At 43.8% G+C, this 27,458-nt stretch overlaps 1 protein-coding gene across 25 annotated transcripts in view; it reads right to left on the reverse strand.

Moving 5' to 3' along the window:
• OBSCN (obscurin, cytoskeletal calmodulin and titin-interacting RhoGEF) overlaps window positions 1–27,458 on the reverse strand; it is a 622,289-nt gene that overhangs the window by 137,640 nt on the left and 457,191 nt on the right. For all 25 annotated transcript variants that reach the window (XM_040431714.1, XM_040431713.1, XM_040431717.1 and 22 more), the window contains one exon: window positions 401–640. In XM_040431714.1, the coding sequence (XP_040287648.1) occupies window positions 401–640 (240 nt within the window). The remainder of the gene's footprint in view (window positions 1–400; window positions 641–27,458) is intronic.

The following is a 27,458-nucleotide window of genomic DNA, read 5'->3' on the forward strand; positions in this document are numbered from 1 at the left end:
CTCTGTGCTGCTGGGAGCCTGCTGCTTCCACTATGTAACTCTCATCCTGTGCCCTCCACAGGATCAGCGCACTCCTCTCCTGAAATCCTCTGTGCTGCTGGGATCCTGTTCCTTCCACTATGTAACTCTCATCCTGTGACCTCCACAAGATTAGCACACTGCTCTCCTGAAATCCTCTGTGCTGCTGGGAACCTGCTCCTTCCACTATGTAACTCTCATCCTGTGACCTCCACAAGATCTGCACACTCCTCTCCTGAAATCCTCTGTGCTGCTGGGGCCCTGCTCCTTCCACTATGTAACTCTCATCCTGTGACCTCCACAAGATCCGCACACTCCTCTCCTGAAATCCTCTGTGCTGCTGGGCACAGAAAGGAAGCTGTTCAGGGTCTGATACACTTACCATGAGTGGCTTGTTCGGGCGTCTGGGTGTTGGCGTCTCTGAATATGTCCGCCGTTTCCCGCCCATCCTCGAGGACACTGTGTTCCGCACTTTTTGCCGTTTCGGTATTTGTTGGGGGGGGATCCTGGGCCGTGGTGACCCCCGATTCAGGGGCCATCAGCTTCTTCAGGACTTGTCTGATCTCCTGGTCTGCACGTTGTAAAGAAGCCCGGATAGAAGCATCCAACAAAGCCCCGTCTCCTGTGGGTGGGCACAAGGAAAATAATACGTCACATGACCCAGTACCAAACGTTTTGGGTGCAGGGGTGGACTGGCCATAGACCCTGCAGGGGTCCGCCCGAGCTCTCCTCATGGCCGCCAGCAGGACCATCAGGTACTTATACACGGGGCCGGGGGCCACAGGGCAGTGATATGGGTGAATACTGCAGTGGGGGCGGTATTTCATGTTGCACTGTGGTATTTGGTTTTGCTGGGGTGGCATTTTGTGCTGCACTACAGTATTGCTGGCCCCACCTACTTGTGTTTTCCCCGCCTTCTGTCAACTTGGACCCGCCTACAACATGGCGGCTCTTTTAAAAAAATTTCCAGGGCCACTTTCAGCTTCCAGTCGGCCCCGTTTAGGTGAAAGTGAGGAGCGGGCAGCAGCGCTAAGGCTCAGGGCAGCTGCTCCCCACCATATACTGGATGACTACACCGTCAGCGGGAAGCAGCCAGGCGCTCTTCATTCTCCTCAGTACGACTGCCCCTCCCCCGCGGTACTGCCAGGTACCGCTTCTGAAGAACCCCGCTGACTCCTGCAGTGTCTGATATATCATCTTGGCATCGACACCTCACGTAACATCTCAGGGCTCCAAAATCAATCACTCTGGCCCCTGTACAGTGCAAGAGTCCCAGCTCTCTGACATCACTTCCTGCTCTGCTGCTATTGGTTGAAGCATCACTTCACAGATTTCTTCACTGCCCACCCCCTGTACAGGAAATATGTGAGGTGGAGCCACGACCAATAGCAGCACAGCAGGAAGTGATATCAGAGAGGTGGAGTGACGGCGGTCAGAGACGGGACGATTAGAAGACTGAAGAAGTACGGCTCGAGTGAAGGGTCGTCAAGAGAAAAATAACAGCACGGACTTGACTGTGAACAAACCACAGACTTCTGGAGCAATGTCCGGTGGAGATGTCTGGTCCTAATACCCGTCGGCACAAACCCAACATCTCAGCGCACACACCCTCATACTGGCCACCCAGCGCACAAACCCTCGTATCGGCCACCCAGCGCACACCCCATCGTACCGGCCACCCAGAACACACCCACTCATACCGGCCGTCCAACACATACCCCTCGTACCGGCCATCCAGCACACCCTCTCGTGCCGGCCGACCAGCACACACAAACCCTCGTACCGTTGTCCAGCACACAAACCCTCGTACCGTTGTCCAGCACACACCCCCTCGTACCGTTGTCCAGCACACACACCCTCGTACCATTGTCCAGCACACACACCCTCGTACCGTTGTCCAGCACACACACCCTCGTACCGTTGTCCAGCACCCGCCCCCTCGTACCGTTGTCCAGCACACACACCCTCGTACCATTGTCCAGCACACACAAACCCTCGTACCGTTGTCCAGCACACACACCCTCGTACCGTTGTCCAGCACACACCCCCTCGTACCGTTGTCCAGCACACACACCCTCGTACCATTGTCCAGCACACACACCCTCGTACCGTTGTCCAGCACACACACCCTCGTACCGTTGTCCAGCACCCGCCCCCTCGTACCGTTGTCCAGCACACACACCCTCTCGTGCCGGCCGACCAGCACACACAAACCCTCGTACCGTTGTCCAGCACACACACCCTCGTACCGTTGTCCAGCACCCGCCCCCTCGTACCATTGTCCAGCACACACACCCTCGTACCGTTGTCCAGCACCCGCCCCCTCGTACCATTGTCCAGCACACACACCCTCTTACCGTTGTCCAGCACACACACCCTCGTACCGATGTCCAGCACACACACCCTCGTACCGTTGTCTAGCACACACACCCTCGTACCGTTGTCCAGCACACACACCCTCATACCGTTGTCCAGCACACACACCCTCGTACCGTTGTCCAGCACACACACCCTCGTACCATTGTCCAGCACACACACCCTCGTACCGTTGTCCAGCACACACACCCTCGTACCGTTGTCCAGCACCCGCCCCCTCGTACCGTTGTCCAGCAGACACCCTCTCGTACCGTTGTCCAGCAGACACCCTCTCGTACCGTTGTCCAGCACCCGCCCCCTCGTACCGTTGTCCAGCACACACACCCTCGTACCGTTGTCCAGCACCCGCCCCCTCGTACCGTTGTCCAGCACCCGCCCCCTCGTACCGTTGTCCAGCAGACACCCCCTCGTACCGTTGTCCAGCAGACACCCCCTATTACAGTTGTCCATCACACCCCCTCATATCGTTGTTTAAACCGTGTACCGAGGTGGGCTCCCCAGGATACAGTGAAGTCACGAACGAGAAAAGCAACCCCAACACCAGCTTTTGCCAAAACAGAATTTTACTTAAACGTGGCAGTAAACACAACCACAAATACTGGGAACACACCACAAATTTACATACACCCAGCCCAAAGGCTGAGACCCTTGTGCTGCACAGCGCGGCGCCCTCCGATGGATGCAGGAGGAGAGTGCAGTAATTTACTTACCGGCGGGCACAACTAAACTGCCACACCTTACCCGTTATTACCCTAAAAGAACAAGAATCACTGTATGGGCGTGTGGAACGGGCTAGCCTGCGGTGCAGCACAAAAGCTTACAATCTTACACAGATCTACAGGTCCTGTAGCATGTGCCTGAGTATTCCTTCTGAGCAAAGCGCCAGCCTGTCTTGAGTTTGTGGGAAGTTTATCAGCTCCCCAATGTGAAATGTCTCTTTAGGTTGTGGAGTCCTTGCAATGAACAGTATAACACTTGTGGCCTGACACAAACAGAGACCCTAACTAACTACAGGCCTCGTCTCAGTCTCTAGACGCCAACATTGTAATGAGGTGCGTGCACGATCTTGCCGATCCGGATCTGCTTTGCATCAGCTGGTGACTCTGAACAGAACAAATGCCTCTCCAACAAGCATGCGGTCCCGCAGTGTACAGATGAAACTCGAAAAATTTGAATATCTTGCAAAAGTTCATTTATTTCAGTAATACAACTTAAAATTTGAATATTGTGAAAAGGTTGAATATTCTCGGCTCAAAGTGTCCCCCTCTAGTCAGCTAATTAATCCATATTCCCTGAGAAAAAGGGGACCTGAGATTGTGACTTTGGGGTTCCATAAAGCTGTAAGCCGTAATCCTCCAAATTATAACAAAGGCTTGAAATATCTCGCTTTGCCTGTAATGAGTCTCATATGTTAGTTTCACCTTTTAGGTTGCATTACTGAAATCAATGAACTTTGCACGATATTCAAATCTTTTGGGTTTCACCTGTATGTAGCTTTGCTCCCCAGCTCTCATCAGCGTTCCTGGAAGCAATCCTTGTTCCTCTGGACAGGATCAGGGTCTTGAAAACGATCAGCTTCACTTGGCTGCAGCTCTGGTCACTGAGGGATGCTCTCACACCTGGATGCTGTCGGACTCTCTGCTCACATAGTTCCTCAGTGTCTCTCACAGCCTGCCTCTAAGATGGCTGCTGCCTTCCTCTCCAGACTTGTAACTCCACCACCTGAGAGTTCCCAACATCACATGAAATACAGTCTGTTGCTGCTTAACAGCGGCATCTTGTGGCCAAACAGCAGACACACCCTCGTACCGTAGTCCAGCACACACCCTGTAGCTGGCCAGCTAAGACCTGTCCTAGGTTGCTAATATAGCTTATATGTTTATATAGCCAGACCTGCCAATAACCTCAATACAGTTCCTATGTTTATGTGTTAAAGACAAAAGCAGAGTTATTTACTGTGACATCATGTTTTGGATGTCATATAACTGTTATATTTTGTGTTCACAGAAGCAGAAAAAGATAATATGCCTTTAATTATTCATTTTGTAATGAAAGGTAAGCTCAGTGACACAGCAGAAACAACAGAAAGCATAGAGTTAATCTGTTGTTGCTGGACAGAAGTCTAGACCAATCACAGCCAGCTTCTCATACAGCAAGAGTTTTCACCAATCACAACCAGCCTCACACACAGCCTGTCTGGGAATTCCCCAAGCTCCTGCTGCTAGGATCATTATTCACCAGAGACAGGAGCTGAAGAGAAAATCACTCCACTGAGAGCTGAGTTTTATGGGAACAAGAGGCCAATACAGGTATTTAAAACAAGTTATATAATGTTCATATTGTTAGTATTGTGTTTAGAACTGTATACTGAACTAGATACAGTCCTGATCAAAAGTTTAAGACCACTTGAAAAATGGCAGAAAATCCTATGTAGCATGGCTGGATCTTAACAAGGTTCCAAGTAGAGCTTCAACATGCAACAAGAAGAAATGGGAGTGAGACAAAACAATTTTTGAGCATTCAATTTAATGAAAACAACAAATAAACGGAAACAGGCTGTTTTTCAGCTGATTAAAAGTTTAGGACCACACCTCCAAAAAAAAACTAAACCCCCCCAAAACAGAAATCCAACTTCCAAACATGAACTCAGTAATGAGTAGCTTCGCCGTTATTGTTTATCACTTCAAAAATTTGTTTCGGCATGCTTGATGCAAGCGTTTCCATGAGGTGAGTGGGAACATTTCTCCAAGTGGTGAAGACGCCCGCACGAAGGCCATCTACTGTCTGGAACTGTTGTCCATTTTTGTAAACTTCCCTTGCCATCCATCCCCAAAGGTTCTCAATTGGATTTAGATCAGGGGAACACGCAGGATGGGCCAAAAGAGAGATGTTATTCTCCTGGAAGAAGTCCCTTGTCCTGCGGGCATTGTCTACTGTAGCGTTGTCCTGTTGAAAAACCCAGTCGTTACCACACAGACGAGGGCCCTCAGTCATGAGGAATGCTCTCTGCAACATCTAGACATAGCCAGCGGTCGTTTGACGCCCCTGCACTTCCTGAAGCTCCATTGTTCCACTGAAGGAAAAAGCACCCCAGACCATTATGGCGTCCCCTCCACTGTGGCGCGTAGAAAACATCTCAGGTGGGATCTGCTTGTCATGCCAGTAACGTTGGAAACCATCAGGACCATCAAGGTTACATTTTTTCTCATCAGAGAATAAAACTTTCTTCCACCTTTGAATGTCCCATGTTTGATGCTCTCTTGCAAAGTCCAAACGAGCAGTTCTGTGGCGTTCAAGGAGACGAGGTCTTTGAAGACGTTTTTTGTTTTTGAAGCCCTTCAGTCTCAGATGCCGTCTGATGGTTATGGGGCTGCAGTCAGCACCAGTAAGGGCCTTAATTTGGGTCGAGGATCGTCCAGTGTCTTGATGGACAGCCAATTGGATCCTCCGGCTCAGTGCTGATGAAATTTTTTTGGGTCTTCCACTTGAATTTTTTGTTCCATAACCCTCAGGATCCTTTAAGAAATTCCAAATGACTGTCTTACTGCGTCCCACCTCAGCAGCGATGGCGGCTGTGAGAGACCCTGCTTATGCAGAGAGTTTTTTTTGCCTTTGCCATCACAACGTGTGACTACCTGACAGAAAATGACAATGAATCCACATCTTTGCATAGATTTGGCCTTTTAAAGGCATGTGGTCCTAAAATTTGGATCAGCTGAAAAACTGCCTGTTTCAGTTTAATCGTTATTTTCAATTAATTGAATGCTCAAAAAATGTTTTGTCTCCCTCCCATTTCTTCTTGTTGCATGTTGAAGCTCTACTTGGAACCTTGTTAAGATCCAACAATGTAAAATATGATTTTTTGCCATTTTTCAAGTGGTCTTAAACTTTTGATCAGGACTGTATATATGTGTTTATTTACAGTTCCACCAATTGCAACCATTCAGATTCCATATTGCAATCCAAATTGTATACAACCATACCAGATCATACTCAACCAATCTGCAAATAGTCACTGCTAACTGCATACAGCAAGTAGAACTATTAGTCTGACCTCAGATATACCTCTCAGAAAGATTATAAAGTGCTTAAATAACTAAGTGAGAGTACAGATACTGAAGAGAGAAATATATCCACCATTTTAAGTTGAATGACAAGATTGAACAGTTGAACCATCATCTTATGCATACCGCCATTTTGTGATATCTTTTCAACACGTGTTTTGTACATGGACTATCTTCTGCGGAGGCGGCAGTGTTATATATGAAGGAAAGTTGAAGTTTATAAAGAAGTTATTTCAAGCATTTGGTGTGCTCTTTAAACCTACTGTTTCCATAGAATGGCGCTAGAGGATTACAGAGTAATAGACAGTCTGGTTAGACTAAAAGTCAGAGATATCAAAATTCTTCTAATGCCACAGCGCAAAAGGCACTTCATAGTGCTGCGCCTGCCACACACCCCCTCTTACCGTTGTCCAGCACACACACCCTCGTACCATCGTCCAGAGCACACCCCTCGTACCCTTGTCCAGCACACACCCTCGTACCATCGTCCAGAGCACATCCCTCGTACCCTTGTCCAGCACACACCCCTCGTACCCTTGTCCAGCACACACCCCTCGTACCCTTGTCCAGCACACACCCCTCGTACCCTTGTCCAGCACACACCCCTCGTACCTTGTCCAGCACACACCCCACGTACCCTTGTCCAGCACACACCCCTCGTACCCTTGTCCAGCACAAACCCCTCGTACCTTGTCCAGCACACACCCCTCATACCCTTGTCCAGCACACACCCCTCGTATCATTGTCCAGCACATACCCCTCGTATCATTGTCCAGCACACACCCCTCGTACCATTGTCCAGCACACACCCCTCGTACCCTTGTCCAGCACACACCCCTCGTACCCTTGTCCAGCACACACCCCTCGTACCCTTGTCCAGCACACACCCCTCGTACCATTGTCCAGCACACACCCCTCGTACCATTGTCCAGCACACACCCCTCGTACCCTTGTCCAGCACACACCCCTCGTACCCTTGTCCAGCACACACCCCTCGTACCCTTGTCCAGCACACACCCCTCGTACCATTGTCCAGCACACACCCCTCGTACCATTGTCCAGCACACACCCATCGTACCCTTGTCCAGCACACACCCCTCGTACCATTGTCCAGCACACACCCATCGTACCCTTGTCCAGCACACACCCCTCGTACCATTGTCCAGCACACACCCATCATTACGTTGTCCAGCACACACCCCTCGTACCCTTGTCCAGCACACACCCCCTTGTACCGTTGTCCAGCACATACCCCTCGTATCATTGTCCAGCACACACCCCTCGTACCATTGTCCAGCACACACCCATCATTACGTTGTCCAGCACACACCCCTCATACCGTTGTCCAGCACACACCCCCTTGTACCGTTGTCCAGCACATACCCCTCGTATCATTGTCCAGCACACACCCCTCGTACTGTTGAACAACATGGGGATGGAGGGGGATGACTGGGGCAAGTTGTCCCGGCAGGGACGTAACTACCATAGCGGCAGACCATGCGACTGATATGGGGCCCTGGGCAAGAGGGGGCCCAGTCTTAGTTGAGATTATGTCCTCTTCTACTGGAGGTGAAAACTTGGTCAGGACTCTACCTTCTAAAGCAGGGGTGGCCAACCCGTGGCTCTTTGCTTCTTCAAGCGGTAGGAGCTGTGGAGCCGGTAGGCAGTCAGGCCGGCTCACTCTCCACCCCATGCTCAGATCTCTTTTCCTGATCGGGCACTGTTACTACTTTGCAGCTCCAGCTCACTCTCCACTACGTCCTGATGCACACAGTGTGAGAACGTAGTACGTGGAGACCTGACGTTGTGCTCATCGGGTCACAGTGGAGAGTGTTTCAGACCTGCAAAGTAGCAGGTGCCCGAGCAGGAGCCCAGTGCCTGATCAGGAGAGGGAAGATTTTTTTTTAAATGATAGAACTGAGCATGGGGCTCTGATCTGAGCATGGGGGGGTCCTGATCTGAGCATGGGGGGGGGGGTCCTGATCTGAGCATGGGGGTCTGATCTGAGCATGGGGGTTCAGATTTAATCATGGGGGCAGATCTGAGCATGGGGGGTCTTGTTTGAACATGGGTTGGTCAGGTCTGAGCATGGGTTGGTCAGGTCGGAGCATGGGGGCTCAGATCTGAGAAGGGGAGATCTGAGCATGGGGGGGATCTGAGCATTGGGGGGAAGATCTGAGTACTGAGGGTCTGACACTGGGGGTCTGATTTGGAGGTTTGATGAGGTTGGGGATCCTATTTTAGGTCAGATGAGGATTGGGGATCTGATTTAGGAGTCTGATCTGAGGTCTGATGAAAAATACATTTTTTCTCTTATTTCTCTTTGTTAAAACCTAGGTGCATCTTGTAGGGTGAAAAATAGGGTGATATGTGTGTAAATGTATAGCTTGTGGCTCCTGGCAGTCATACGTGTTTTTTTTGGCTCTTTGTGTCTGTAAGGTTGGCCACCCCTGCTCTAAAGAAACAACTTTTAGCAAATGAGGCAGTGGAGTCATTGAAAGGGGTTTAGGCAGAAACCCTTCTGTCCGGTGTGGGGGCCCGGATTGATCCTTGCTATGAGGCCCTTACTTCTCTATGTACACCACTGATCCTGGGTATCTTGTACTCATTGAGTTGACCATGAAATCCTCTGTATATCAAGGTATCTTAGAGACCATTTTGAGACATCTATCCAATGGCTAAAGCTTGGCTGAAAGAAAGAAAGAAGAGCAAAGTCCAGACCTCAACCCCATAGAAGAAGCAAGCAAAAAGATTCGCTCTTACCCCGCAAGAAGAAAGGCCAGCATTGGTACTAAATCCGGTCACAAAGGCAATATTAGTTTTTAGTTTTTTTTTGTCTTTTTCAATTTTAGTAATATTTTTTTTTGCACTTTCCTCTTTATTTTCTCTCCCTTTCTTACATCTTCCTCCACTTTTTCCATCCAGCTAGCCAAATCATCTCTTTTATATCCTCTCTCCAAAAACCTATTGCGAATAATCACACCCTGTTCCATATAGTCATGTACATCGGCATGGTTACGATACACTATACAGTACACTATATGGTACACTATATGGTACACTATACAGTACACTAAGATACACTATACAGTACACTATATGGTACACTATATGGTACACTATACAGTACACTAAGATACACTATACAGTACACTATATGGTACACTATATGGTACACTATACAGTACACTAAGATACACTATACAGTACACTATATGGTACACTATATGGTACACTATACAGTACACTAAGATACACTATACAGTACACTATATGGTACACTATATGGTACACTATACGGTACACTATACGATACACTATACAGTACACTATACGATACACTATACGGTACACTATACAGTCAACTATACGATACACTATACAGTACACTATATGGTACACTATACGGTACACTATACGGTACACTATACAGTACACTATACGATACACTATACGGTACACTATACGGTACACTATACAATACACTATACAATACACTATACAATACACTATACAATACACTATATGGTACACTATACAATACACTATACGGTACACTATACGATACACTATATGGTACACTATACAATACACTATACAATACACTATATGGTACACTATATGGTACACTATACGTTACACTAAACAATACACTACATGATACACTATACAGTACACTATATGGTACACTATACAATACACTACACGTACACTATACAGTACACTATACAATACACTATACGATACACTATACAGTACACTATACGATACACTATACAGTACACTACATGGTACACTATACAGTACACTACACGTACACTATATGGTACACTATATGGTACACTATACAATACACTACATGTACACTATACAGTACACTATACAATACACTATACGATACACTATACAGTACACTATACGATACACTATACAGTACACTACATGGTACACTATACAGTACACTACACGTACACTATATGGTACACTATACAGTACACTACACGTACACTATACAATACACTATATGGTACACTATATGGTACACTACATGGTACACTATACAATACACTACACGTACACTATATGGTACACTATATGGTACACTATACAATACACTACATGTACACTATACAGTACACTATACAATACACTATACGATACACTATACAGTACACTATACGATACACTATACAGTACACTACATGGTACACTATACAGTACACTACACGTACACTATATGGTACACTATACAGTACACTACACGTACACTATACAATACACTATATGGTACACTATATGGTACACTATACGATACACTATACAGTACACTATACAGTACACTATACAATACACTACATGGTACACTACACGTACACTACATGGTACACTATACAGTACACTACACGTACACTATATGGTACACTATACAGTACACTACACGTACACTATACAATACACTATATGGTACACTATATGGTACACTATATGGTACACTATACAGTACACTATACAGTACACTATACAATACACTATATGGTACACTATACGGTACACTATACGATACACTATACAGTACACTATACGATACACTATACGGTACACTATACAGTACACTATACAATACACTATATGGTACACTATATTGTACACTATACGGTACACTATACGATACACTATACGGTACACTATACGGTACACTATACGATACACTATACAGTACACTATACGATACACTATACGGTACACTATACAGTACACTATACAATACACTATATGGTACACTATATTGTACACTATACGGTACACTATACGATACACTATACGGTACACTATACAATACACTATATGGTACACTATATGGTACACTATACGTTACACTAAACAATACACTACATGATACACTATACAGTACACTATATGGTACACTATACAATACACTACACGTACACTATACAGTACACTATACAGTACACTATACAATACACTATACGATACACTATACAGTACACTATACGGTACACTATACGATACACTATACAGTACACTATACAGTACACTATACAATACACTACACGTACACTATATGGTACACTATACAGTACACTACACGTACACTATAAAATACACTATATGGTACACTATACGATACACTATATGGTACACTATACAGTACACTATACAGTACACTATACAGTACACTATATGGTACACTATACAGTACACTATACAGTACACTATACGATACACTATACAATACACTATACAATACACTATACAATACACTATATGGTACACTATACGGTACACTATACGGTACACTATACGATACACTATATGGTACACTATACAGTACACTATACAATACACTATATGGTACACTATATGGTACACTATACGTTACACTAAACAATACACTACATGATACACTATACAGTACACTATATGGTACACTATACAATACACTACACGTACACTATACAGTACACTATACAATACACTATACGATACACTATACAGTACACTATACGATACACTATACAGTACACTACATGGTACACTATACAGTACACTACACGTACACTATATGGTACACTATACAGTACACTACACGTACACTATACAATACACTATATGGTACACTATACGATACACTATATGGTACACTATACAGTACACTATACGATACACTATACGGTACACTATACAGTACACTATACGATACACTATACAGTACACTATACAATACACTATATGGTACACTATACGATACACTATATGGTACACTATACAGTACACTATACGATACACTATACAGTACACTATACAATACACTATACGATACACTATACAGTACACTATACAATACACTATATGGTATACTATACGGTACACTATACGATACACTATACAGTACACTATACAGTACACTATACGATACACTATACGGTACACTATACAGTACACTATACGATACACTATACAATACACTATACAGTACACTATACGGTACACTATACAGTACACTATACGATACACTATACAATACACTATATGGTACACTATACGATACACTATATGGTACACTATACAGTACACTATACGATACACTATACGGTACACTATACGATACACTATACAGTACACTGTACAATACACTATATGGTATACTATACGGTACACTATACGATACACTATACAGTACACTATACAGTACACTATACGGTACACTATACAGTACACTATACGATACACTATACAATACACTATATGGTACACTATATGGTACACTATATGGTACACTATACGATACACTATATGGTACACTATACGTTACACTAAACAATACACTACATGATACACTATACAGTACACTATATGGTACACTATACAGTACACTATACAATACACTATACGATACACTATACAGTACACTATACAATACACTATACGATACACTATACAGTACACTATACGATACACTATACAATACACTATACGATACACTACATGGTACACTATACAGTACACTACACGTACACTATACAATACACTATACGATACACTATATGGTACACTATACAATACAGTACACGTACACTATATGGTACACTATATGATACACTATACGGTACACTATACAATACACTACACGTACACTATATGATACACTATACGGTACACTATACAATACACTACACGCACACTATATGGTACACTATACGTTACACTATACGATACACTATACAGTACACTATACAGTACACTATATGGTACACTATACGGTACACTATACAATACACTACACGTACACTATATGGTACACTATATGATACACTATACGGTACACTATACAATACACTACACGTACACTATATGATACACTATACGGTACACTATACAATACACTACACGTACACTATATGGTACACTATACGTTACACTATACGATACACTATACAGTACACTATACGATACACTATACAGTACACTATACAATACACTACACGTACACTATATGGTACACTATACGGTACACTATACAATACACTACACGTACACTATATGGTACACTATACGGTACACTATACAATACACTACACGTACACTATATGGTACACTATATGATACACTATACGGTACACTATACAATACACTATACGATACACTATACAGTACACTATACAGTACACTATACAATACACTACATGGTACACTACACGTACACTATATGGTACACTATACGGTACACTATACAATACACTACACGTACACTATACAATACACTATATGGTACACTATATGGTACACTATACGGTACACTATACAGTACACTATACGATACACTATACGGTACACTATACAATACACTATACGATACACTATACAGTACACTATACAGTACACTATACAATACACTATATGGTATACTATACGGTACACTATACGATACACTATACAGTACACTATACAGTACACTATACGATACACTATACGGTACACTATACAGTACACTATATGATACACTATACAATACACTATATGGTACACTATATGGTACACTATATGGTACACTATACGATACACTATACGGTACACTATACGTTACACTAAACAATACACTACATGATACACTATACAGTACACTATATGGTACACTATACAGTACACTATACAATACACTATACGATACACTATACAGTACACTATACAATACACTATACGATACACTATACAGTACACTATACGATACACTATACAATACACTATACGATACACTACATGGTACACTATACAGTACACTACACGTACACTATACAATACACTATACGATACACTATACAGTACACTATACGATACACTATACAATACACTATACGATACACTACATGGTACACTATACAGTACACTATACAGTACACTATACAATACACTATACGATACACTATATGGTACACTATACAGTACACTATATGGTACACTATACAATACAGTACACGTACACTATATGGTACACTATATGATACACTATACGGTACACTATACAATACACTACACGTACACTATATGGTACACTATACGATACACTATACAGTAAACTATACAGTACACTATATGGTACACTATACAATACACTACACGTACACTATATGGTACACTATACGGTACACTATACAATACACTACACGTACACTATATGGTACACTATACGGTACACTATACAATACACTACACGTACACTATATGGTACACTATATGATACACTATACGGTACACTATACAGTACACTATACAGTACACTATACGATACACTATACGGTACACTATACAGTACACTATACGATACACTATACAGTACACTATACAGTACACTATACACTATACAGTACACTATACGGTACACTATACAATACACTACACGTACACTATATGATGCACTATACGGTACACTATACAATACACTACACGTACACTATATGGTACACTATACAGTACACTGTACAGTACACTATACGATACACTATACAGTACACTATACGGTACACTATACAATACACTACACGTACACTATATGGTACACTATATGATACACTATACGGTACACTATACAATACACTACACGTACACTATATGGTACACTATACGGTACACTATACAATACACTACACGTACACTATATGGTACACTATATGGTACACTATACGGTACACTATACAATACACTATACAGTACACTATACAGTACACTATACGATACACTATACAGTACACTATACGATACACTATACACTACACTATACAATACACTATACGGTACACTATACAATACACTATACAGTACACTATACAGTACACTATACGATACACTATACAGTACACTATACGATACACTATACACTACACTATACAATACACTACACGTACACTATATGGTACACTATACGGTACACTAAACAATACACTACATGATACACTATACGGTACACTATACAGTACACTATACGATACACTATACAGTACACTATACAGTACACTATACACTATACAGTACACTATACGGTACACTATACAATACACTACACGTACACTATATGGTACACTATATGATGCACTATATGGTACACTATACAATACACTACACGTACACTATACAGTACACTATACAGTACACTATACAATACACTATACGATACACTATACAGTACACTATACGGTACACTATACGATACACTATACAGTACACTATACAGTACACTATACAATACACTACACGTACACTATATGGTACACTATACAGTACACTACACGTACACTATAAAATACACTATATGGTACACTATACGATACACTATATGGTACACTATACAGTACACTATACAGTACACTATATGGTACACTATACAGTACACTATACAGTACACTATACGATACACTATACAATACACTATACAATACACTATACAATACACTATATGGTACACTATACGGTACACTATACAATACACTATATGGTACACTATATGGTACACTATACGTTACACTAAACAATACACTACATGATACACTATACAGTACACTATATGGTACACTATACAATACACTACACGTACACTATACAGTACACTATACAATACACTATACGATACACTATACAGTACACTATACGATACACTATACAGTACACTACATGGTACACTATACAGTACACTACACGTACACTATATGGTACACTATACAGTACACTACACGTACACTATACAATACACTATATGGTACACTATACGATACACTATATGGTACACTATACAGTACACTATACGATACACTATACGGTACACTATACGATACACTATACAGTACACTGTACAATACACTATATGGTATACTATACGGTACACTATACGATACACTATACAGTACACTATACAGTACACTATACGGTACACTATACAGTACACTATACGATATACACTATACAATACACTATATGGTACACTATATGGTACACTATATGGTACACTATACGATACACTATATGGTACACTATACGTTACACTAAACAATACACTACATGATACACTATACAGTACACTATATGGTACACTATACAGTACACTATACAATACACTATACGATACACTATACAGTACACTATACAATACACTATACGATACACTATACAGTACACTATACGATACACTATACAATACACTATACGATACACTACATGGTACACTATACAGTACACTACACGTACACTATACAATACACTATACGATACACTATATGGTACACTATACAATACAGTACACGTACACTATATGGTACACTATATGATACACTATACGGTACACTATACAATACACTACACGTACACTATATGATACACTATACGGTACACTATACAATACACTACACGTACACTATATGGTACACTATACGTTACACTATACGATACACTATACAGTACACTATACGATACACTATACAATACACTATACGATACACTACATGGTACACTATACAGTACACTACACGTACACTATACAATACACTATACGATACACTATATGGTACACTATACAATACAGTACACGTACACTATATGGTACACTATATGATACACTATACGGTACACTATACAATACACTACACGTACACTATATGATACACTATACGGTACACTATACAATACACTACACGTACACTATATGGTACACTATACGTTACACTATACGATACACTATACAGTACACTATACGATACACTATACAGTACACTATACAATACACTACACGTACACTATATGGTACACTATACGGTACACTATACAATACACTACACGTACACTATATGGTACACTATACGGTACACTATACAATACACTACACGTACACTATATGATACACTATACGGTACACTATACAATACACTATACGATACACTATACGGTACACTATACAGTACACTATACAGTACACTATACAATACACTACATGGTACACTACACGTACACTATATGGTACACTATACGGTACACTATACAATACACTACACGTACACTATACAATACACTATATGGTACACTATATGGTACACTATACGGTACACTATACAGTACACTATACGATACACTATACGGTACACTATACAATACACTATACGATACACTATACAGTACACTATACAGTACACTATACAATACACTATATGGTATACTATACGGTACACTATACGATACACTATACAGTACACTATACAATACACTATACGGTACACTATACAGTACACTATACGATACACTATACAATACACTATATGGTACACTATATGGTACACTATATGGTACACTATACGATACACTATACGGTACACTATACGTTACACTAAACAATACACTACATGATACACTATACAGTACACTATATGGTACACTATACAGTACACTATACGATACACTATACAGTACACTATACAATACACTATACGATACACTATACAGTACACTATACAATACACTATACAATACACTATACGATACACTACATGGTACACTATACAGTACACTACACGTACACTATACAATACACTATACGATACACTATACAGTACACTATACGATACACTATACAATACACTATACGATACACTACATGGTACACTATACAGTACACTATACAATACACTATACGATACACTATATGGTACACTATACAGTACACTATATGGTACACTATACAATACAGTACACGTACACTATATGGTACACTATATGATACACTATACGGTACACTATACAATACACTACACGTACACTATATGGTACACTATACGATACACTATACAGTAAACTATACAGTACACTATATGGTACACTATACAATACACTACACGTACACTATATGGTACACTATACGGTACACTATACAATACACTACACGTACACTATATGGTACACTATACGGTACACTATACAATACACTACACGTACACTATATGGTACACTATATGATACACTATACGGTACACTATACAGTACACTATACAGTACACTATACGATACACTATACGGTACACTATACAGTACACTATACGATACACTATACAGTACACTATACAGTACACTATACACTATACAGTACACTATACGGTACACTATACAATACACTACACGTACACTATATGGTACACTATATGATGCACTATACGGTACACTATACAATACACTACACGTACACTATATGGTACACTATACAGTACACTATACAGTACACTATACGATACACTATACAGTACACTATACGGTACACTATACAATACACTACACGTACACTATATGGTACACTATATGATACACTATACGGTACACTATACAATACACTACACGTACACTATATGGTACACTATACGGTACACTATACAATACACTACACGTACACTATATGGTACACTATACGGTACACTATACGGTACACTATACAATACACTATACAGTACACTATACAGTACACTATACGATACACTATACAGTACACTATACGATACACTATACACTACACTATACAATACACTACACGTACACTATATGGTACACTATACGGTACACTATACAATACACTACACGTACACTATATGGTACACTATACGGTACACTACACGTACACTATATGGTACACTATACGGTACACTATACAATACACTACACGTACACTATATGGTACACTATATGATACACTATACGGTACATGATGGCAGCTCGTGGTCTTTATATAAGCATTAACATCTGCAGGTTTAAAATAGGTCTTAGCTTTAGGGCACTATCACACTGGCGTTATTCTTTTCCGGCGCTGAGTTCTGTCCTCGGGGCTCAATACCAGAAAAGAACGGAACAGTTTTATCCTAATGCATTCTGAATGGAGAGCGATCCGCTCAGGACGTCTTCAGTTCAGTCACTGAATGGCGTTTTGGACGGAGGAAATACCGCAGAATGCTGCGGTATTCTCTCCGTCCAAAATTCCGGATCAGTTGCCGGAACGCCGGACCCGGCATTAATTTACATTGAAATGTATTAGTGCCGGATCCGGGAATAAAAATACCAGAAATACTGCATGCGCAGACCGGTAAAAATGTGAGAAAAAAATAGAAACGGATCCATTTGTCCGTATGAAAAACGGAGAGACGGATCCGTTCCTGCAATGTATTGGTGAGATGGATCCGTCTACAAATGCTGTCCGTTTGCATGCAGATTGCCTGATCCTGGCGGGCACTACCGGTGACGGAACTGCTTGCCGGATCACTCTGCCACAAGTGTGAAAGTAGGCTTAATCTGCCCTCCCTCCACAAAAATAACCAAATCTAAGAAGTTGACTGAGGTCTGACTAATATTCTCCGTAAAGACAAGATTCCAATCATTATGATTAATATAAGGAAATTCTGCAATCCTACAAGGTCTCCTCTCCATATCATTAGGCAATCATCGATGTAGCCTTTCCAGACAATGAGACCCCCCTCCTTTTTATAATTGATCTTGGGGTCTATATACTCCTTTTCCCATAGGGCCAACTAAAAACATGTAAGTCAATGGTGCCAGATCCGTTTTTTTAGGACACAGTTTCTTCATTTTCGATATAATACAAACTGGATCCGTTCTGAACAGATGCAGCCGGGTTTTCAGATGCCCTGACTGTTATTGAAACCATACAGCAAAAACACAGATGTGAAAGTAGCCTAAAACATAAAAAAATAATTAAATAAAGCTTTATGTGTCACGTGGCAAAATGGTGTAGAAATTATTTTGGTGGCACAACAAATAAAGAAGTTACACAATACGGTATCTGGCTCTTAACGCCTTTTTAGGCCTGGTCATTAAAGGGTTACAATTAATGCTCTCCCTGCTAGTAAGGGAAAGTGCTTACTGCAGGGCCCCTATAACTGGGGCAGGAGGAGGTAATAACCTCTCCCGGATTCCGATACCAGAAAACAGCAACGCAAGTGTGAAAGTAGCTTAATAGTTGTCCTGTGGACAGATTCTCCCACCTGAGCTGTGGATCTCTGCAGCTCCTCCTCAGTGACCATGGGCCTCTTGGCTGCTCCTCTAATTAGTGCTCTCCTTGCCTGGACTGTCAGTTTAGGTGGACGGACATGCCTTGGTAGGTTTGCAGTTGTGCCATACATTTTTGGATGATGGATTGAACAGTGCTCAATGAGATATTCAGAGATTGGGATATTTTTTATAACCGAACCCTTCTTTACACTTCTATACAACTTTATCCCTGACCTGTCTGGTGTGTTCCCTGTTTTTTCTGATGCTGTTTGATCACTAATTTTCTCTAACAAACCTCAGAGGCCTTCACAGAACAGCTGGAGTAATACTAAGAAGACATTACACAGAGGTGGACTCGACTTACTAATTAGGTGACTTCTGAAGGCAATTAGTCACAATGGATTTTATTTAAGGGAATCAGAGTACAGGAGGTGAATACTAATGCACGCTACACTGTCCAGATTTTTATTTATTAAAAATTTTGAAAAACAGATATCATTTTCTCTTCACACATACTATTAAAACCTGGACAACCCCTTTGAGGATTGGCAGGGAATGTAATGGTAGGTGAGGATGGACTTTATGTAGGGGTTGGGGAATGACTGTCAGTGCCAGTAGGAGTAGGTGAGGATGGGTAAAGGATGTACAGGTAGGTGAGTATGGTCAGGGCATGTTGAGGTAGGTAAGAATGGGCAGGAGATGTAGGGATAGGTGAAGATGAGCATAGACTGTAGGGATAGATGAGAATGGGCGAGGATTGTAGGGGTAGGTGAGGATCTGTGGGGGATTTTGGGGTAGGTAATCATGGGAGGGGGATGTAGTGATAGATTAAAGGGCAGATGAGGATAGACTGGGCATGTAGGGGTTGGAGAGTATGGGCGGGGGATTTTAGGGAAGTTAACGATGGGTGGGGGTGTAGGGGTAAATGAGGAGAGGTGGGGATGCAGGGGTAGGTGAAAATGGCTAGCGGATATAGGGGTAGGTGAGGATGGGTGGGGTATGTAGTGGAGGATGAGAAGTAGATGGAGGGGTAGGTTGAGGATGGATGGCATTTATGGGTAGGTGAGCATGGGCAAGGCATACAGGGGTAAGTAAGGGCAGATGTCATGTAGGGGTTTGTGAGGGTGGACGTCAAGTAGGAATAGGTGAGATTGGGCGGGGGATAAATGGTTAGGTGAAAAATGGGTAGAGCATGTATGTATAGATGGATAGTATAGGCAGGGCATGTAGGGGTAGGTGAGGATGGGCATTAAAGGGTAAGAGGATAGACTGGCATGTAGTTGTGGGTGAGGTTGAATATCAAATGGGGTAGAAGATGATGAGCAGGGCATGTAGGCATAGGTGAGAATTTGCAGGGAATGTTGGGGTAGGTGTGGCGAAACCAACCTCGCCACAGTGTTTTGGAGGGGGCTGTTTGGCAGCCTCCTGCCCCAGGATTATGGCCCATACTAACTTTGAAGGAGAAGACAGACTGGCTGCACAGCTTAAATCTGTGGAACTGTTTTGGGCAGGAAAGTCATGCTTGCGGCTGGCCTAATGTGACTTCCATGGAATTCGGGAACCCCTGCTCGGATCTGGGTGATTTTTGGATATGTTGTTCACCCAGATCAGAGCTATCCATGGATGTATACATTATGGGGATGTGTGGGGTTTTGAGGTGTTTTCTGTGTGTTGGGAAAAATGTGTGTTTACTTTCTGGTAGTGATTAAGTTAGCCCATTACGTTTGGTAATTGTATTTTGTGGATTGCGTCTCAGACAATGCCAGTGTGTTAGTTAATTGAGTCTCAGACAATGCTCATTGTATTTTGTTGATTGCGTTACAGACAGAGGGAAGGGGATTTTGTGTACAATTGCTGGGAGGGTTCCAATACTGTAAATGCATGTGATTGGCTAAAATATAAACTGTCACAGTCTTTTACAAGGACCCCAGGGGGAGTGTCCCTTGCTAGGAGACCTGCATAAAAGGCTGAAAAATAACCCATTAAAGAGTTCCTGCTTTGCCCCTTTATGAAGTCTTGGCTCATGTTTGGGGGATGGGATAACTACACTCTTGGGGATTGCTATATTATAATACTCCCCTGAGTATAAGCTCTTGTAAGAGCTTGTTCCTGGTTCCTGTCTCTGCATTTAGCAGAGGTTCACCCACTGGAGCCTGGAGCCTTGGTGTAGGTCCAGGGTGGGTAGAAGACAGCGAGACCTCCACCAAGCTTCGGCGGTTCGTGGGGTCTGCAGTGCTGACGGTGTCAAGTGGAGTGCTTGGAGTCCTCTGGAAGCACTAGGAGCATCTATCAATGGAGGTACCCGGTCGGGGTGCTAGGCGTTCCATTACATTGGTGGCAGCAGTGGGATGGCGTCCTAGTGAGAGGAGAAGCAGCTCGGAGACACCGTTCGTGGATTTACAAAATTGAGGGCAACGCTAGTATCCGTACAGCGCCCCTGGCTACAGCAATATGGATGCCGTTGGTTCCTGCACAGCATTCCATGAGGAAGATCACCCGGATTACAGGGATGCCGAGCGGAAAGGCGTATGGCACCAGGCCCTGGAGGACGTACAGCGTCGGAGGGGTGAGAGTCTTCCCAGTGAGGAGCAGAGATTATGAATGCGATTGGCGCTGCGACTACCTCTACTGGGAGAGCAACCATTGACGGAGTGGGTGTCAGAGCTTGAGACACTGGTATGGCAGGAAACCTGGCTGGATGACGCTTACCAAGCACTATGGTGGGACACAGTAAGACAGTCTCCATGGATGGAGGAGTACGCCAAGCCCGAAGGTGAGGAATATAATTGCCCTGGGTTATTGTGGGAGTCTTTTGAAGACATTGACTTTGGGAGCACGGAAGAATCTAGATTTTGGGACATTACTGGCTACAGGGGGGACTTGCACAATTGGCCTACAACTAGTGGGGTGAGGGCAGATCTGACCTTTCTGGTCGAAAGGGAGTGGGAGCTGGAGCAAAATTATCAACAGTTGTTTCGCTCCATTCAAGCCCAGCACAAGATACAAGACAGTTGGATACCAGGCCCAGACCTGCAGCCCTACCCCTGGCAAGTCACAGCTGAGGTATCCCCTACTTCCTCACCAAATGTGGAGGTAGGGGACTTCATAGACTGGTACTGGGAGGAACCCCAGTCGGCAGGTGGAGATGGGACCCTAGTCACTCCACCGGCCCAACAGGGTGGCTGGGGAGGCGGCCCAGATCCCCAACTGCCACTTGGAGTCCAGGGGGAGGAGATGGTCGGTCCCTTACCCCTGAAACAACCAGCATCACAGGTAGTGGAGACAGTCGGTCTCACTCCCCAGCGGCAGTGTACTTTGAAGGGAGAGGAGACAACCGGTCTCTCTCCCCAACCACAGGGGGACAGCACCCCTAACTCCGATGGTGCAGATGGGACCGCAGTCTCTGCACCAGGCCTACCGGGATGCTAGACGGCCGGTACGGATCCCCCACCAACCCTGCAGGAATGCCAGGAGGAGGAGGTAAACGATCCCTTCTCTCCACAGCTGATCCGCAACAAGGTCCTGGGGGCAGGATTCCCTGACCCCATCCCAGCAGAAGAGCTAGCATCTGGGCAGAGCGCAGTCGGCCTCTGCCCTCCCCTATCCTCTTCTCCAGAGCCGGACTTCCCACAGGCTACCCTAGCGGAAGAGCTGGCATCTGGGCAGAGTGCAGTAGGCCTCTGCCCTCCCCTATCCTCTTGTCCAGAGGCTGACTCCCCACTGGCTACCCCAGCGGAAGAGCTGGCATCTAGGCAGAGCGCAGTCGGCCTCTGCCCACTAAGTACCTACAGCTCCAAGCTAGAGAACCACAAGGAAGCAAGGAGTAGCAGATGCCCACTCAACAGCTGGGGACATACAGAACAGAGTCAGGCCCCAAAATTCAACAGGTCCAGTATTGGGTTATGGGTGGACTGCCAGACTAACTCAGATACCGACCGGCGTGAGGTCAGGTATCTGGTTAGTCTTCCCTGGGAGGGGGAGATGTGTGGCAAAACCAACCTCGCTACTGGGTTTTGGAGGGGCCTGTTTGTCAGCCTCCTGCCCCAGGATTATGGGCCATACTAACTTTGAAGGAGAAGACAGACCGGCTGCACAGCTTAAATCTGTGGAACTGTTTTGGGCAGGAAAGCCATGCTTGCGGCCGGCCAAATGTGATTTCCATGGAATTCGGGAACCCCTGCTCGGATCTGGGTGATTTTTGGATATGTTGTTCACCCAGATCAGAGCTATCCATGGATGTATACATTATGGGGATGTGTGGGGTTTTGAGCTGTTTTCTGTGTGTTGGGAAAAATGTGTGTTTTCTGTCTGGTAGTGATTAAGTTAGCCCATTACGTTTGGTAATTGTATTTTGTGGATTGCGTCTCAGACAATGCCAGTGTGTTAGTTAATTGCGTCTCAGACAATGCTCATTGAATTTTGTTGATTGCGTTACAGACAGAGGGAAGGGGATTTTGTGTACTGTGGTGAAACCAACCTCGCCACTGGGTTTTGGAGAGGCCTGTTTATCAGCCTCTTGCCTTTGGACTATGGCCCTGGAAGATTGGGTCCCTTAAAAACCGTATTCGGCCCTAACAGAGTGCATGTCACTCATTCTGGCCCTTTAAATACAGTGGGGTCATTCGGTACTTGCCCTGTGTGAGCGCTGATACCCCAGCTAGCTATGCCATGGAGCCCATTCATATAATGAAAGACTATGGGAAAGACTTTAGCTCCATGGCAATTGAACTGTATGTGTGTGGTCTGAGCGCCATTCAATAATATGCGCTCAGACCTAAGCTATCTGGGGATATGTTGCATGTCTTTATTTTATGTAGTAAATGTAACCTTGTGTATTTTTTTGTATTTTATGTATTTTTGCAACCATGTGCTCAATGGAGTCTGCCTGTCACGGGGTTCCGAAGGGGCACTCGGTCCCCCATTGCCCGCAGAACTGTTGCTTAGCTTTTGGAATGAGGTTCTGTGTTTGACCTCATTCCCAGGGCGGCTTTACTAGCTGGGTGGCTCCCTGCTCCTAGTCTGCCTTGAGCGCCGAGCTGATCACTCGGTGCTCGACTGGTTGGTCTGTCGGTCATGTGACGCTGGCCACGTCACATGACCCTCACTCCCCACTATAAATACAGGCAGCCTGCTGGCTACAGGTTGCCTGTTAATTTCTAGGTTCCTGGCTATTTGTTGGACTGCTGAATACTTACCTGATCCTGTTCCCTGACCATCCTTTTGCCTGCTCCTCCTGTACTGCGCTTCCGTCCTGGTATTGTGACCTCGGCTCCCACCTGACTACTCTCTTAGGACTCCTCTTGTACTTCTCTGCTCTCCTGGTATTTATGACCCCGGCTTCTCCTGACAATTCTCTGCTTGCTCCATTTGTACTTTGCAGCTTTCCTGGTATTGACTCGGTCCGTTCACGTCCTGTTGTTTGTCTGTCTGTCATCCCTGCACTTACTCCAAGTTAGGGATTGCCGTCCAGTTGTCCACTGTCATTAGGACTCGCGAGGCAAGAAGGCAGGGCCAGGGGTAAGGGTGGAGCGCAGTGGTCACTTCCCTCCCCCTTGTGTGTGTGTGTACGCGACCGTTACAGATTAACAGGCCCAATAACCACTGTATTATGAATCCTCTGGTGACCCTGACTGACCATGTCTCTAATCTGACGCAGAGGGTGCAGGAGTTAGGGGAAAAACTCAGTTCTTTTGAGTTAGGGCAAGGTTCTTCCACTCCTCAGGCCTCCAGTCCGCATTTTGAGCCCCAGATTAAGCTCCCAGAACCCTTTTCTGGAGACCGGAGGAAGTTTCTCTCTTTTAAGGAGAGTTGCAAACTTTACTTCCATTTGCGCCCCGTGTCCTCTGGCCCCGAGAGTCAACGCGTGGGCATTATAATTTCCAGATTACAGGGTGATCCCCAGGACTGGGCGTTCTCTTTACCTGCTGGCAACAGTTGTTTATATTCTGTGGAGGGGTTCTTTCAGGCCTTGGGTACCCTCTATGATGAACCAGACAGGGCTCTAGTAGCTGAGACGGCTCTAAAGGCACTGGTTCAGGGCAATTTCCCAGCGGAGGATTATTGCACCCAATTCAGAAGGTGGTGAGTCCCCTCAGGATGGAACGAACCAGCCCTGAAGAGTCAGTTCAGGTCAGGTCTGTCTGATAAATTAAAGGATCTTCTGGTCAGTTATCAACTTCCAGAGACCTTAGAGGAGATGTTGACCCTTGTTGTCCGACTTGACCGACGGGTTAGAGAGAGACGACAGGAACAACAGTTCTCTTCCCAGATGGTGGTCCAGCCAGAGGCCTATCCCAGAGACAATGCTGAGGTCTCCACCAAGGAACCCATGCAGGTTGGCATGACCCGAGGGAATCTTCGCCGCAGACGTGGAGAATGCTTTTACTGTGGAGATCCTGACCATTGGATCAACCAGTGTCCTAAGAAGGTCCTCTCTGTCAAGTCTCCTAAGACAAGGCAACCTAAAGACCAGGTACACCCTGAATTTTCTAAATGTAAGCTTTCGGTACCCATTACGATTTCTCTGGGAGTAGATAAATGGCCGGGTAAGGCCTTTATTGATTCTGGCTCAGCGGCTAGCTTTATTGACTCTGAGTATGCTGTAAGATTGGGTAGTGGTCGATAGGTTTAGCAAGATGGTTCATTTCATTCCCCTGTCTAAACTTCCGAATGCTAAAACCCTGGCGTCTATTTTTGTGAGAGAGATTGTTCGTTTACATGGCATACCGGAAAATATTGTTTCTGACAGGAGTGTGCAGTTTGTGTCCGAATTCTGGAGGGCCTTCTGTCAAAGATGTAAAATTTCATTGTCTTTTTCTTCCGCCTACCATCCTGAGAGTAATGGGCAGACTGAACGCCTTAATCAGTCTGTGGAACAATTCTTGAGGTTGTATGTTGCTGATGACCAGCAATTATGGGTCAAATTCCTTCCGTTGGCTGAATTTGCTTTGAATAACCGTG

This window comes from Bufo bufo, chromosome 5 (assembly GCF_905171765.1).
Source record: "Bufo bufo chromosome 5, aBufBuf1.1, whole genome shotgun sequence".
Lineage (NCBI taxonomy): Eukaryota > Metazoa > Chordata > Amphibia > Anura > Bufonidae > Bufo > Bufo bufo.